At 42.1% G+C, this 15,418-nt stretch overlaps 1 protein-coding gene across 7 annotated transcripts in view; it reads right to left on the bottom strand.

The window, feature by feature from the left end:
* Positions 1-15,418, bottom strand: part of KIF1A (kinesin family member 1A) — a 210,751-nt gene that overhangs the window by 115,911 nt on the left and 79,422 nt on the right. For 6 of the 7 annotated variants that reach the window (XM_074190741.1, XM_074190736.1, XM_074190739.1 and 3 more), the window contains exons 3-7: positions 14,834-14,910; positions 12,794-12,973; positions 8,117-8,182; positions 6,495-6,673; positions 806-917 (exon numbers count right to left, since the gene is read on the bottom strand). In XM_074190741.1, coding sequence (XP_074046842.1) covers positions 806-917; positions 6,495-6,673; positions 8,117-8,182; positions 12,794-12,973; positions 14,834-14,910 — 614 coding nt within the window. Of the gene's footprint in view, positions 1-805; positions 918-6,494; positions 6,674-6,769; positions 7,510-8,116; positions 8,183-12,793; positions 12,974-14,833; positions 14,911-15,418 lie in introns of those variants that run through there. The other variant, XM_074190740.1, reaches the window with a different exon arrangement.

Below are 15,418 nucleotides of genomic sequence, written 5' to 3'. Positions count from 1 at the left end.
TTAGAACTGATGTAAATGAATCAGTGATTGGGGCCTATCCCTTCACTACTCCTTCCTCTTGTCTGGGCCCTCTGTGCTTCTGTGTAAATCTGTGGTCTCGGACCCCCAAATGTCACCATGGTTTGGCCTAGGCCTCACTTAGAGACAGCAGGGGTTGTTAGTTGGTTCCAAATAGTGGCAATACTCATGGCCTTCATTATAGGTCATCAAAGACCAAGATTTGACATCTCTGGCTGTGGGCTCCAACATGCCAGTTATGCCACGGACTTCTGAGAGGGGTTAAAGATGGTTTTAAAATGTCCTGTGTCTATCTTTTCCAAAGATCTAGGTCATCAAAGACCAAGATTTGACAACCATAAAGATGGCACCTCTTCCAACACTGCCAGACTCCAGCCAGCATTTTGAGTTTCCAACACTAGCCCCCTCCTTTCAGGAGGACAGGAGAGAGGGAGTATATCATGTGTGTTCACACATGAGTAATATTTGTATATATTTATAAATATAATCATTAAATATACTCACTGCTATTTTAAAAGTTTACAACATGTTGTATAGGCTTATTTGAGCTTCCTAACCACCCTTTGAAATCTCTCCTCTAGTTATTCCTGCCCCCATTGTACAGATAAGGAAACTGAGGCTTAATGAGGTGATAGGAATTTCTCTCTCACAGAGAGCAAGTATCTGAAGTCCTTGATCCATCCCTTCTAACCACTGTGCAGTGCTGCCTTTTCTAAGTCTTTCTCTCATGAAACTCCCAAGTCTTCACTTTCTGATCACCAGTAAATTAGGGGTGCAGGACACCTACCTTTTCTGTGGTGATGTCGGTCTCAGCATCGTGGCGTTTCTGAGTGAAGATGATGTTAAAGACAGCGTGGGAGCGGCTGCTGGTCTCATTCATGTTGGTGGCGGCTACCGTCCTGAGTGGAAGAAAATGGGAAATGGTATGACATTCTGAGCCTTCTTAGCTGGGCTGACCATCTACCATAGAGCAGGTAGGGGAAATGTCCTTGGTGCTGGACAGATCCCAGGATCCTAGATAGAGAGAGCTAGAAGGGACATAAGAATCATTTTACAGAAGGAGAAAATGAGGCACAGAAAAGGGGAAGGTACACAGGCACCTTTGTATAGTACCTTTTAAATCTTGTTTCATTTGATCTCATGACATAGGTTTTATCAAGATCTGTTCCCATTTTACAGTTGCAGAAACTTAAGGCTTCCAGTGTTGCCTAGGGACAGGAAGGTCATGAAGTCTTAAAATCAAAGATGTGAAATTGAACCATCAAAACCAAACTCTTCATTTTATAGATAAAAACCTGAGGCAGGAGGGGGTTAAGGGACATGTCCAAGGCCACATGGGCCACTGTGGATCAGTCATCTCCTTAGAGACCTGAAAAAAAGAGTAATTTACACTAAATCCCCTTCATCCACTTTCTCACTGCCCTTTTGGGGAAATGACTCTCGTGGCAAGAGAACTTTAAAGCTGGCGAAGTGTCTTACAAACAGAATCATCTTCTGGTTCCATAATAGGGTAGGTGCTAATATTTGCAGATTAGAAAACTGAGACTCAGTGTCACAATGATATTGCAGGGGTAGGATTTGAACCCAGGTCTTGTTGTCACCATGTCTGTCACTGTCCACCCCCTGCTTCTCTCAAAAGACTGGTCCAAGGTTTGCATGGCTCATAATGAAGACAAGAGAGAGCAGAGCCATTAGACAGTGGAAGAAGGGATGTTTGTACCCTCTGTGTTCAAGCTGTCCCCAATTGTTCCCTTTCTAGAGCTGTAACAGTAAGAGGCAAGCACAGTGGGGTCTAGCAATACAATTTGGTTGTGCCCAACATGCTCTGGCCTGGAGAACTGGGACTTTGTGAGCAGCCCCAGTCAGCCAGGAGCATCCGTGTTTGGGAAATTTGCTCTTGGACCTCAGGCTTCTCTTCTATGATCCTCAGGAAATACAATGCAGCCTCCTTTCCTGATCCTTGTTTTACATTTGGAAATTAAGGGAGATGACTTTCATGTGTGATTTTAAAAAAAAAAAATTCTTGGCAAAGCAATTGGGGTTAAGTAACTGACCCAGGGTCACAGCTAGTAAGTGTCAAGAGTCTGAGGTCAAATTTGAACTTGGGTCCTCCTGATTCCAGGGTTTGTGTTCTATTTACTGCATCACCTAACTAACTGCCTGCTGTAATTTAGAACTCATTCTATCCATGCTAAGTCTGTACCTTCTTTCATTTACAGTCTTCTGGAGCTGGCTGGAGCACAGAGAGGTTAAGTGATTTACCTCAGGCCACAGTCAGTTGGGACCCACAACCCATGTCTTGCTGGTTATAAGTATATTTACTGGGCTATGAATATTTCTCAGTGGAATTGGAGGAGTAGTGTCTCCATTAGTTGTTATATGACCTTGGACCAGTTCCTTCTCCTCTTGGAGACTCAGTTTCTTCCTCTGTCAAATGAATGGGTTAGTTTACATGAGATCTTTTTCAGCTCTTTTTAGGTATTTTTGGTCTCTTACCTCTAAGATTAGCTATGATTTGGGTTCTTTATGTTCTCTGGCCCCCTGAGAAGACAGATGGATGCTTCAGGGCCATCCTGGATGCAGGAAGAAGGCACCAGGAGCCAGATCTCCATGGTAACCAGGGCCTCATCTGAGAAGTGAGGATGTGGCTGAATAGCAAGGACTTAGTGGGGGGAAGATATGATTCATTTCTAAATCATCAAATAATCTGAGAGCGTCCTTCCCATCCCTTCCTGGACAGTGAACTCTAGAGCAGAACTATTCAGCAAGGGAGGACCTCTTTCAGAATACCAGTGGTTTGGAGAGTCAGAAGAGACCTCAGTGACCTCTTGCCCAGTCTGTCCAGACATGCCCAAGTGGCCTTGCAGCTTCTGTGCAGGCCCTCCAAGGGGGTGGAGCCCACCTCTTGTCACATCATGGCAGTCCACTTCCAGACAGATCCCATTGCTCAGAAGATTTTGCCAACCATCAGTCCCAATGGGCATCTTTGTGACTTGAGGACTCACTCCCTCCCCCACTCCTGCTCTGATCTTGGGGGCCAAGCAAAACAAAACTACTTTCCAAAGATTGTTAGCCAAGTGTGGGCATCTGCGTCTTCTTGCCAATGGGCCACCAGCCTGCTAAGGTGTCCACTCGCATCAGTGCTGGGACCAGACTTCTTTAGGACAGAACTCAGAGATTGGGCCTAGCAGGTTTGTGGAGAGATCATCTTCGTTGTCTGGGGTCTTGGTCCTGGTACTTCCAGACTCTCAGAGCCTCTCACTCCCTGGGAAATGGCAAAGCTCTTGGTTGTGATGCCCACTTCCAGAGCCACTATGGCATGAAAGCAGTTAGGATGATCAGTGACCCTCCAAGAGTGGCCAGGACCTTCCCCCTGGCATCTCTAAGTTAAATGCTAAGAGAACACTATGTATTCTGAAGGGGCCACATTGATAAGAGCCTGAGGAAGATGTCTTAACCCACAGAGTTGGGTATATCTGCTGGCCATCACTGACCCGATTCAGAACTTTGGGCTCAAGAGTGGGGGAGTAAAGAGTGAGGGAGGAAAAATTCTCCCTCCACCCACTGCAGCTGGCCCATGGTAGCAGAGGGCAGCCAGGCTGGGGGATGGAGAGCTGAATCAAACTCCTTGGGGTTCTTTGAAAAGAAGAGACTGGCTCAGTGCCCAGAACCTGCAGCAGCCCTAAAGAAAGGAGAATTGAGGTGAATTCTCAGTGAGGGTCACTGACCAAGCTTCCACAGCCAGCTGGCAGAGGCTGAGAGGCTATTCAATGAGGCTAAGGGATTGAGGAGGGAGGGGGGTCCCTCCATTGAAACCAGTAGCAGCCTTTTCATATCCCAAGGTGGATGGTCTCAGTGGGGTAACTCTTTCCCACAGAACCAACACTCAAGCTGGTCAGTGGGACCCTGGATTTGGAGATGAGAAATGGTCAGCTGGCATTGGGACTGGGCAGCCATCCCACAAAGGGGCAAGAGCTGGATTCTAGTCTTGGTGACAGCACTTCCTTCCTGTGTGACCTTGGGCAAAATACTTAACCTCTGAGTCTCAGTTTATTCAGCTATAAATTGGGCCAACTCATACCTACCCTGTAGCTGGGAAGAATGAATGTGGCAATAGACAGGAAGACATAATGATAACGATGATGATGATAGTGGAGGCAACCAGGAGAAATAGTAGATAAATAGGTGGGCATGGGGGCAGGAAGATCTGAGCTCAAATTTAACCACAGACACCTAACTAGCCATGTGATTCTGGGAAAGTCACTTAACCTCTATTTGCTTCAGTTTCCTCAACTGTAAAATCAGGATAATCAAACCTACCTCTCTGTTGTTGAGAGGATTGGATGAAATAAGATTTATGAAGACCTTAAAGGGCTGGCTATTATCAATATTCTTTCAAGAGTGAGTGAACATTCTCAAAGCTGTTTATATACAGCCATGATTTCATCTGAGTAATCCTGTACTTGCCAACTGCATGTAACCAGTGGCCACTACCATTTCTCTTGAGTTTTATGATTTGCAAAGCAGTTTCCTCATATTAATTCTCTGAGGAAGGTGAAGCTGGCATGATCAACTTCATTTTAAACGTGAGGAAACTGAGGAAAACCAGAGTCTGCTCTAGGGAAGGAGCACAGGCCTTCTGACATCAGGTCCAGTGGTGCTCTTTTCACTGGTTGTCTCAGGCTGTCTTTCCACAGAGAGGAAGAGAGGCATTCAAGTCCAGACCCTTTGGTCTAAACCCAGCCTCCTTTCCACTTAAGTATCACTTTCTCATTGAGGAAACTGACCCAGAGGTGAAAGGATTTAGATGGAAGCAAATGACTGGTTACTAGCACATTCAGTCTGATCTGAGTCTATGATTTTATTGTCATCATCTTCGTTGTCATTATTGCCATCATCATCATCACCATCTCTTCATTATTGTCATCATCATCTTCATCGTCATCATATCATCATTGTCATCATCTTCTTCATCCTCCTCCTCCTCCTCCTCATTATCATCATAGTCATTATCCACAAGAATTCTCAACTTTGAAACTCCTTCCACTGCTGAACATCAGTTACTGCTTGATAACTATAGGTTAGGTGATTATCCAGGATCATGCAATCTAGGTGTCAGGTGAGATCCAAAGCTGGGTCTTTATGGTCTCTATGTGACGCTATCCCCTCTGAACAGGATAAAGCTCTTGTTTTACAATCTATTACTTTTGTCATCAGCCCAGGCTACTTTTCAAAGAACTATTTGCTGTGGTCACTGAGGGTCAGGGATCCAAAGAGACCCCAGCTTGCCTTCCTCTACCACTAGGATGGGGTTGAAAGATCAGCACATCCTGGACTGGGGTGTGCTGGAGCCAGCTCTAACCTGCTCCTCCTGGGGGCTCACTGGAAATATTTCTGTAGGAACATTTGCAACTCAGTAAACAGCAAATGCTACAAATCTGAGTTTGATGTGTCAATTATTTAGACAAATCATAGAGAAAATGTTCATAGGGCAAATTAAATTTAAATGTATGTAAGACACATACATTCCCCAGAGATCTAATGGTTAAATCTTCATCTTTGAATTAAAACTGGAAGAGACCTTGTGGGCCACCAAGCCCAGCTCCCTCATTTTACAGAAGAGGAAATGGCCATGGGGTTTTAGACAGTACCTTCTCCAAGCTCACACAATTACTAAATTTCTGAGGCAGAATCTGAGCCTGGGTCTTCCTGACTTTCAGCCTACTACTCTCTCCTCTAAGATGATCTAAGTGGTAAATCAGCATCAGAGATGTTTAGAAACTTAATAAATGCTTGTGGAATGAATGAATGTTACATTATATGATGCTGTGAGGTTGTCAAAGTGCAAGCAGTATGATGCCCACTATACAGGTGAGGAAACTGAGGCCCAGGGGCAAACAGCAAGATGGCAGAATGGTGCAGTGGATAGGGAGCTTGGGTTGTGTGATCCTGGACAGTTCACAGACTCTCTAAGAATTTATTTGCTCACTTGCAGAATGAGAAAGATGGATACGACGGCTCTTCAGGCATCTACATGATCTATATGGTACTATGTACTGCATCAAAGTCTTGGAATAGAATTTGAGTAATAGTCTTGTTGGGCTTGGTCCACTCACTACTGCTCATCTAGAACAATTCAAAGCAGAAGCTCATTGTCTTTGTTTTTGTAACACTCTCCCAAGCATCTCAACTGACTGCCATGATGACTATCCCTTAACCTCTGCCTCTGTTTCCTCATTTGTCAAATGAGAGGGTTGGATATATTGAGTAGACAGGCCAGGGGCTGCATCCTCCATATGAGAAATAAGATTGTGAGAAAGCCAAGAGCACAACATGGGGGTACCCTGACTTCTAAAGCTTTTCTCTCTCTCCTCTCCATTAGGGCAGATTTCCTGAAAGATGAAGGGGAATGGAGCCAGAAGGAAAGAGAAATGAATAATTAAATCTAAGGAGATTGGAGTTCCTCTTACACGCACCTGGCTTTGTTTCCCGAGTCCATTAGATCTTGGATGTCATTGTAGGAGGTGACAGCTAGCTTAGAGAGGTCTTCCACATAGGGTCCCAGGAGGGGGTGCTCCCTCACTCGAAGGTTGCCCTTGTTTTTGGGGTTCAGGAGATCTCGGACTCGCTCACAGTAAATCTCCATGTAGCTGACCTACAGGACAGGAAAGTTGGTGAGGCGGAAGTTTTTAGCATTCTTACGGAACAGTAGAGACCCACTGAGGCCCTGTTCTGTAACTGGGTCCCTCACCAGCATTCCTGAAGATTAGGAGGGAAAGCATGTTTGGGATCCCCACCCACTCTGCTGAAATAATATCCTGAACCCCACTTGTATGTGTGTAGAGGGAGAAAAGGAGGTGATCTGGCTCCTTGTTTTTCCAGCTTTATCACCCACTACTCCCATCTATGTGTACCATTTTCACCCAGTTAGTCTATCCACACCCTCTAGGAAACATTCCTTGGCCCTCCCCATCACTATGCCTTTGTTCTTTAGCTTCTTTGTTCTTAGGTTCCTTCAGGAAGCCTTCCATGACCCCCCACCTCACCCCAGATGGCAGCATTTCCAATGATCGATTGTTCCACTAGAGCATTTCAATCTTCCCTCTGGGCCCTTCCCTTGCCCTGCTCCTGTCTCTTTTGTGGGTTTGTCTTATCTCTCTTGCTAGCATGGAAGCTGTCCAAGGGCAGAATCTTTTTCATCTTCCTGACCCATAGTGGAAATTCAATAAATGTTTCTTAAATGAAAGTGAGTGAATGAATAAAGTCTTAAATGAGGCTTTAAATCAACTGGTCTTTCCTTCAATCATATTTAGAGGTCAAATAAGAGAATAACAAGGTGAAGGAACTGGGATTTTGCCCAAGGGCACCAGCCCCAAGGAATGGCCCCATATACTTCTTCTTTGTCTCTATCCCAGAGATTCAGGTCCTCTGCCCAGAATTTTGTGACTCCCCAAGTACCCTGTCCCTCTTCTTTCTACACACACGCCTCCCCTCACCATACCCCAGTGAGGTTCTATTCAGTTATCTTCTGTCAATGTGCCCTTCCCTGTATATGAAATGAGACCATTAATATTGCATTCTTCTCTTGGAGCTTACTTTCCCCCAGGGGGTGCCACATCTTTACTTGACTCTGCCTTCTCCCCAGGCTTCCTCCCCACCACCACACCCTCTCCTAGGAATTGACCTGAATGATTAGAAATGACTGGAAAAATTATCTTTTGTCCCATTCTCACTCTTCATCATTTACCCCTCTTAGATCTCCTAGAGGGTCCTGATCTCTGTCCTCTTCTCTCCCCATCCTAAGCAGTGTTCTGGTCAGGCGAATGCACCCAATTGGGTTAAACTGTCCTTGGCTTCCTCCCACTTGGGCTACCAGAGCAGAATGTAGACCCAAAGGGGACTTTCCTCCTCACCACCCTCTTGAACCTCTGCTTTGAAGCACTAACTAGCTTACATATTTTCTGTATCAAATCTCCCCACAAGTATTCCTCACAAATTTCCTTGTTTTGATTTAGACAATTCTGTTATTTTCAAACCAAGCTAAAGTCTTTTCAGGACCCCACGCCCAGATCACCCTAAGGGAGAAGGACAACCTTACCTCCACTGAGTAGGACATATTATCATTCGTTGTGTCATTGATTCGGGAGAAGAGGTCCTCACAGAGCTATAGGAACAGAAGAGAGAGGGAAGAGAGAGAAAGAATTCAGTCTCTTTTCTCCAATTTCTTCAGTATTAGTACCCATCGACCTGTGCACTCATGTTGGAGTGGGTTAGCAAAGCGCATTGGAATAGAACAAAGACCCCCTGAAGCTTTCCAGATTTTTGATCATTGCCAAAATCGATGGAATCCTCTCTCTGAGGCCCTCCTGATGCCCAACCTCTCTGACCTGAGTTGACCTGGCCTGGTCCTTGGATTGTGGCCCCACAGTCCATCTGAGTCCCCACACAAAGTCTTTCTGATTTAGAAGAACCTGTCAGATATAAAACTCTACTGGCAAGCCTTGGAGATACTGGAGTCCTTCCCCACAAGGATGAGATAGGTTTCTTGTTTTCAAGAGTCCTGCTGATATTCCAAGACAGAAAGCTGCTCCCCATCTGGTTCTCTAGACTCTTATTTGTTAGTGATGAGCTATTCTCTTGTAGGCCACTTGGAGGTGATCAGATCTGGGTCAGAAGCTCAGGTTTGGAAACAGTTTTGTTAGGTGGTTGCATCTCATTAGGTCTACCCTATCAGGTACACATATTCACGTGCTCAAGGATTGAGACGTTCCATCAGCATTCTGGGCATTCTGGTTGCTTGGAATTAGAATCAAATAGCCAGAGTTTGAAGTTCAGCTCAAAGACTGAGGCTTTTCCTGATCCCCCAGTGCAAATGCTGCTTCACAAATTATATTTATTTTCTATTTGTTTTGTGTTTTTACATACATATGTGCATATATGATGTCATCTGCCCGTATACAATATAAATGCCTTAGAAGTAAAGTATATTGTTTATATATCTTCCTCTCTCTCTCCCTCCCTTCCATCCTTCCTTCCTTCCTCTTCTTCTCTTCTCTTCGCTTCCCTTCTCTTCTCTTCTCTTCTCTTTTCTCCTCTCTTCCCTTCCCTTCCCTTCCCTTCCCTTATCCTTCTCTTGTCTTTTTTTCTTTCCCCATTGCCTAGGACAGTGACTGGCCTATAGGATGTGCTTGAATGCTTATTGGCTCCCTGCCCATGGGAATACAAATAAAATACCAGCCTCTTATCCTGACATATAAAACCCTTCTGCCTATCCAGCATTAGTTCTTATTCCCTTCAAGGTTGCATTTCAACCAAAGTTAATGGTCATTTCCTCATCTCATTCTTGGGTTCCCAAATCTCTGAACCTTGTATGTACTGTTTCTCATGCCTAAAATGATCTCTCCCATGATCCTAACCAGTTGAAATCCTTCCTTTGAGGTCCAGCTCAGATGAAACTCTATCTATGAAACCTCTTCCAAATCTCTGCCCCATCTCCAGTTATAAATGATTTCTCCTTGGACCTCTGCTATGCAGATAATATATGACATGGAGTATACTTAATTTTGTATTTGTTTTAAGTCATTATTAGACTGTAAACTCATTGAGGATAGGAACTATACACTGTTTGATCTCTTAACTCCCTTCAGTGTGGTCTTTCAGTTTCCTTTATTGGGAATCCTGGTGTTCTCTGCTTCTCTGGCATCCCCATATATTGTCTACAGACTGGTAGACATACAGTCCATTGTCTTCACATTCATAATCTTTAAAAGCCTAAATTCAAGAATGCCTCACACAGAGATGACTGATATTGGAACTGTTTCTGTCTTTTTTATTGTTTTTTTTTTTTTTGCAAGGCAATGGGGTTAAGTGACTTGTCCAAGGTAGGTCATTATTAAGTATCTGAGGCCAGATTTGAACTCATGTCCTCCTGACTCCAGGTTTGGATCTCTATCCACTTCACCACCTAGCTCCTTATTTAACTGTCATCTGGAGAGAATCGATTGTGATGGTAAAACACCCATGAGGAAAAATAAACAAAAATTCCAAATGACCCCCAAAGTGGGAAGTTTTAAGGATGACATCTCATGACCAGCTTTAGGGAGATTGACTCAGACTGGGAATACATTAATAGGCAACCACCCTTACCTTCTCCAACTACTCCTCAATAATTAACATATTAATTATTAAAAAAAATTGTTGTCTGTATTAATTATTTACCCAGGTTCTAAGGCAACCAAGGAGAATCTTCTTATAATTTCTCATAAATAAAAAATATGGTCTTTTTCATTAGTTAATCAGCACTGATCTATCGCAATTAATAAATATAACAGAACCAGGCTGTTGATTTTTACATAAACTACAATTTCTTATTTTGAATCTCATATCCCATGTTCTTGATGACTAAAATAATGTCAGAGTTCCTCCTAATACAATATGTTACGGTAGCAACAAATACAGAAAAATTATTTATGATAAATCCCAGTAGATACAAGTTCATAGCCAGAGTTAATGCTAGGTTTTTCAAAACAAGGGAAAACTCTCAACTCTAAGAACCTAATTCTCTCATGATAGCATTTTAAATTTCAGGAATTCTCTTCATAGAATATCTTCACAAAATGAGAAACAAATTTTTCTGAAAATTTTTTTTAGGTTTTTGCAAGGCAAATGGGGTTAAGTGGCTTGCCCAAGGCCACACAGCTAGGTAATTACTAAGTGTCTGAGGCCAAATTTGAACTCAGGTCCTCCTGACTCCAGGGCTCATGCACTATTCACTGCGCCACCCAGACGCCCCATGAAAATCTAGGACAAGAGAGAAAAATAACACAATGGAGGAACTGGGAGAAAATAAGCATACTTGGGGCCCCGCTGCCTTGCAAAAAAAAAGAGAAAGAAAAAAGAAAATAGGCACGCTAGGGCGTTATGAGTGGAGCTGTGAATTGGTTCAGTCACTTTGAAAATTAATTTGTAAATATGCTCACAAAGTTACCAAAATGTACACGCTTTGACCCAACTCTATATAGTTCTCTCTCTATACCCCACAGAAATCAAGGAAGCGGAAAAAGACCTTTTCATATACAATTATTTTTAATCATTCTTTTTGTGGTAGCTGAAATTGAAAACTAAAGGATTGTCATATTGAGGAATGGCTCAACACACGGTGGGATATGAAGACAAAGAAATATTGTGGTGCAGTAAGAAAGAGCCAGTGCACTACTTGAAAGGAAACTAGAAAAATGTTTATGAACTGTTGTAAAGGGAGCATAACCAGGAGAAAAATATATAGATATAGATGATATAGATATAGAGACAGAGACAGAGACAGAGGCAGAGATAGAGATAGAGACAGGGACAGAGATAGAGATAGATAGAGAGATAGAGATAGAGAGACAGATATAGACATAGATATATAGAGATAGATAATATATAGATAAACAAAAATATATAGTATATAACAACATTATAGAGAAAAATCAACCAACTTTGGACTATGATCAACAGAATCATGATAAACCAAGAGTCCAAAAGAGTGAAAGCTAAACATGTTGTTTCCAAGGAAAACTTTAAATGCCAAAGAGAAATACATTTGTGGACAGGGTCATTATGGGAATTTATAGCCCTAGATACAGCTACTATGCAATGAGAGCTTTAATTATTTTTGATCAACTAGGGAGAAGTATTGGAAAGGACAAATTGATTAATAAGCATACGAATAAGTAAAAGTTAAGTAATTTCTCTTAATTTAAATAATTGATGAGTCAAGACAAAGTTTTCTAAGTCCTCTCTCTAGGCTTCACAGTCTTTCAGACCATGAGCGTTAACTTGTTTGCGACTGAGAGTTTAAATTTAATTCCCTAAGGCTAACTTTTAAGAATAACATTTTATTGGAAATCAAGTCAATGTCCTTCAATTGGGGAATGGCTTAACAAGTTGTGGTCTATGTATGTCATGGAACACTATTGTTCTATTAGAAACCAGGAGGGATGGGAATTCAGGGAAGCCTGGAGGGATTTGTATGAACTGATGCTGAGATGAGCAGAACCAGAAAAACACTGTACACCCTAACAGCAACATGGGGTTGATGATCAACCTTAATGGACTTGCCCATTCTATCAGTGCAACAATTGGGAACAATTTTGGGCTGTCTGTGATGGAGAATACCATCTGTATCCAGAGAAAGAATTGTGGAGTTTGAACAAAGACCAAAGATTATTATCATCAAATTAGGGGGGAAAGCATTATATTATAATGTAATTTTACTATCTCATACTTTCTATTTATCCCTTAAGAATATTATTTCTCTCTAATCACATTCAACTGAGATCAGTGTATACCATGGAACCAATGTAAACACTAACAGAATGCCTTCTGTGGGGGTGGGGGAGGGAAGCAAGAATGGGGGGGGAATTGTAAAACTCAAAATGAATAAAATCTTTCTTTAAAAAAAAGAATAAAATTTTATCTGTATCTTTGATTTTTACTTCCCCTAAATTCTCCCCGCTGACTCTCATAAAGATGAAGTAACAGAACCCATAATCTCTGTGTTAGGCATAGTTAAAGTTGGAACCACATCTAGTTTTATTTTTTCCCCATTTCATTTTACATTTCTTAGAAACCTTTTTATCTAATCAAGACATGTGTTCTTAGTGTTCTTTGTGCTTGAATAGAAGTTGATCATGTGATTTTGATTGTTAGCACTTTTTTAAAAAATAAGGAATTCCTTTAGTATCCCACCCTGTCCCCCTTTCCCCTTCATTCTCCTCCTGGCCGTACTTACCTGTGGGATAATTCCCTGCTGATCTTTCTCTTGTTTGCCCATCATGGTATAGGATTTTCCTGCACCAGTCTGCCCATAGGCAAAGATGCAGACATTGTAACCTTCAAAGGCATGCTGTAGCATTTCTTCTCCAATGTCTTGGTATACTTGTTTCTGTGATGCATAGTTGATATCTTCAGGCTGAGAAAGAAAGGGAAGACATGCACCCTCATGAAAGGAATCAAGAGGAGAAAGGCTTGGACCAGATCATAGACTCATAGATTTGGAACCCAAAGAAATCTCGAAGGTCATTTAGTACGATCCTCTCATTTGAAAGTTGAAGGAATGGAGAGGTGATAGGACCCGGATGAAGTAACACAGAAATAAACAGAGTCAGGATGAAGGAAAGTAGCCTGAGAGCTCTTTAGTTTTGGTGATGCGGATTCTCATCATACAGGTTACAGATCACAACTTCTTCATCCTTTTCCACCCTGTGTGGTTTTTATTGATCTGGGGATTAATGAAGGATCTGGGCTCTTTTTATCATGGAGGGTTCACCATGTAGGGTCACAAAAACACACTAGATAGATCATAAAACTGTATCACATGGGAATCCCCACAATTTAGGAAGAATCAACACTTCTGACTTTGGAGAGAGGCAAGGTGGATTTAAGAGGACTTTAGCAGCTTACCAGGAGGGATTACAAGGAAGTAGTGGTATGAATGATGGTATCTGGGAAAGACAGTCAAAAAAGGAAGGTGGGTGTGATATTTTACCTCTTTTACTTACCATTCTATGGTCCTGGACAAAGCATGTCACTTCCCTAGGTCACAATGTCCTCCTCTCTAACTATGGGGATGGTGTTTGAGGTCCCTCCCAGTTTTAGACCTATGGTTCTATGCACTTAGAAAGAAAATAATAGATGGGCATCCCTGAGAACTGCACTGAGATCCATGATACACAAGATTGAGGAGGTCCCTGAGCACACCGGGCAGATTTTCTATGGAGAACCTCGGGGAGGATATGGACAAGCAGCATGCGAGATGGGAAGGCATACATTGGTAAACATCTGTATCAGTGGAGGTTGTAACCATCCTGGAGGGAATAGCTACACTGATGAGATCATTTTGATAGAAGTGAGCTCCTTGGGGCTAGGGACTATCAAATTTTTTTGTCTTCCTGTCTCTAGTTCCTGGCACAGTGCTTGGTATATATAGAAGATGATTAATAAATGACTGTTAAATCATATATCAGTTGATATTTTGGGGTATCCTAAGCAACCATCTTCAATATTATTGGGTTATCTTAGGTTGTTTCTTTTGGCCAGGTAATGGGCTTAAGTGGCTTGCCCAAAGGCCAGCTAGGTCATTACTAAATGTCTGAGGCCAGATTTGAACTCAGGTACTCCTGACTCCAGGGCCAGTGCTCTATCCACTGCACCGCCTAGCTGCCCCAATATTATTGGACTTTGCTTTTAACTACTGAATAAATATTACAATAAATTATTTAGTATTTAATTATTTAATATTTAATATAATAAATTATTATTATTATAATAAATCAAGGAATAAATAATACACTACCACAGATCATCCTGTGGCCAATTCTAGACCAACATGATATTAAAAGGTCAACTGATATTAGAAGTCATGGTTATTTGCACATAGTCATTGGGTCCTGATCTATTATCTCTTATATTCTGGTTCTCCAAAGCAAAACCCCCTCCCCTGATAATTTAACTACAAGTACAAAATATAAACCCTTTCCTGGATCACATCTGAAATGCAAGGGTTAGTCTATGAATAGTTTTCTTTATGCATTCAGTTTATTCATCTAAAGGTCCAATTCCCAAGTTGTAGACAAGGCCTGTTCTGCCTTGGGGCTGCTTGGCTTCTGGGCTTTCCCTGCTATATATATACACATATATATATGTATATATACATATATATATGTGTATATATATATTTGATACCCCAACTTTCAAGGGGTTTCTTCCAAAGAGCAGGAAATTGGAGAAGCAGCTCATTACCTCCCATCTGTTCACGGGTATTTGTGCTTACCGTGGTGTGTGACCAGTAGGAATAATCAAAGCTGAAGCTTTTGGGTGTCTCCTTGGGTTGTTTTGGGTTGACAATAGCTAGAAAGGAAAAAAAATAAACACAAGGTAAGGAAGCCATTGAATAGTGGGGTGGGCAGGGTGAATGCTTATGATTATGGGGCACCATCTTTGGAACAGTCAACAAGAGCTTTGTGAGAGCCTGGCAAAAATGGATTTTAAGACCAGGTATGCTAGTGCACAAGGCAGAAATGTTTCTGTTGTCACCCTGTTCCAGGTGCCAAGAGTATCTCTTCAGGTAGGTGGCCTGCAAATAGTTCAAAGAACAAAATAACATGTCCCAAATAAAATCTACTTACTCTCCCTCTCCCCCACATCCCCAACACCAACCAGTCTTCTTTGGGGCTTTGGTTCTTTTCCTTCATTATCAAAGAGGATCAAAGTGTCACCAACTCTGTTAGAGACAAGTTACAGTGGGTCCCAAAATGTTCTGTCTAGGTTGAGCACAAATAGTCCATGTGAATACCTTGAGCTGATTCTTTCTGTCTTTGCCATCACCACTTACCTTATGAATCAAAAATAGAAAGTG

Source organism: Macrotis lagotis, chromosome 6, assembly GCF_037893015.1.
Source record: "Macrotis lagotis isolate mMagLag1 chromosome 6, bilby.v1.9.chrom.fasta, whole genome shotgun sequence".
NCBI lineage: Eukaryota > Metazoa > Chordata > Mammalia > Peramelemorphia > Peramelidae > Macrotis > Macrotis lagotis.
This window is presented reverse-complemented; position numbering and strand designations above follow the sequence as displayed.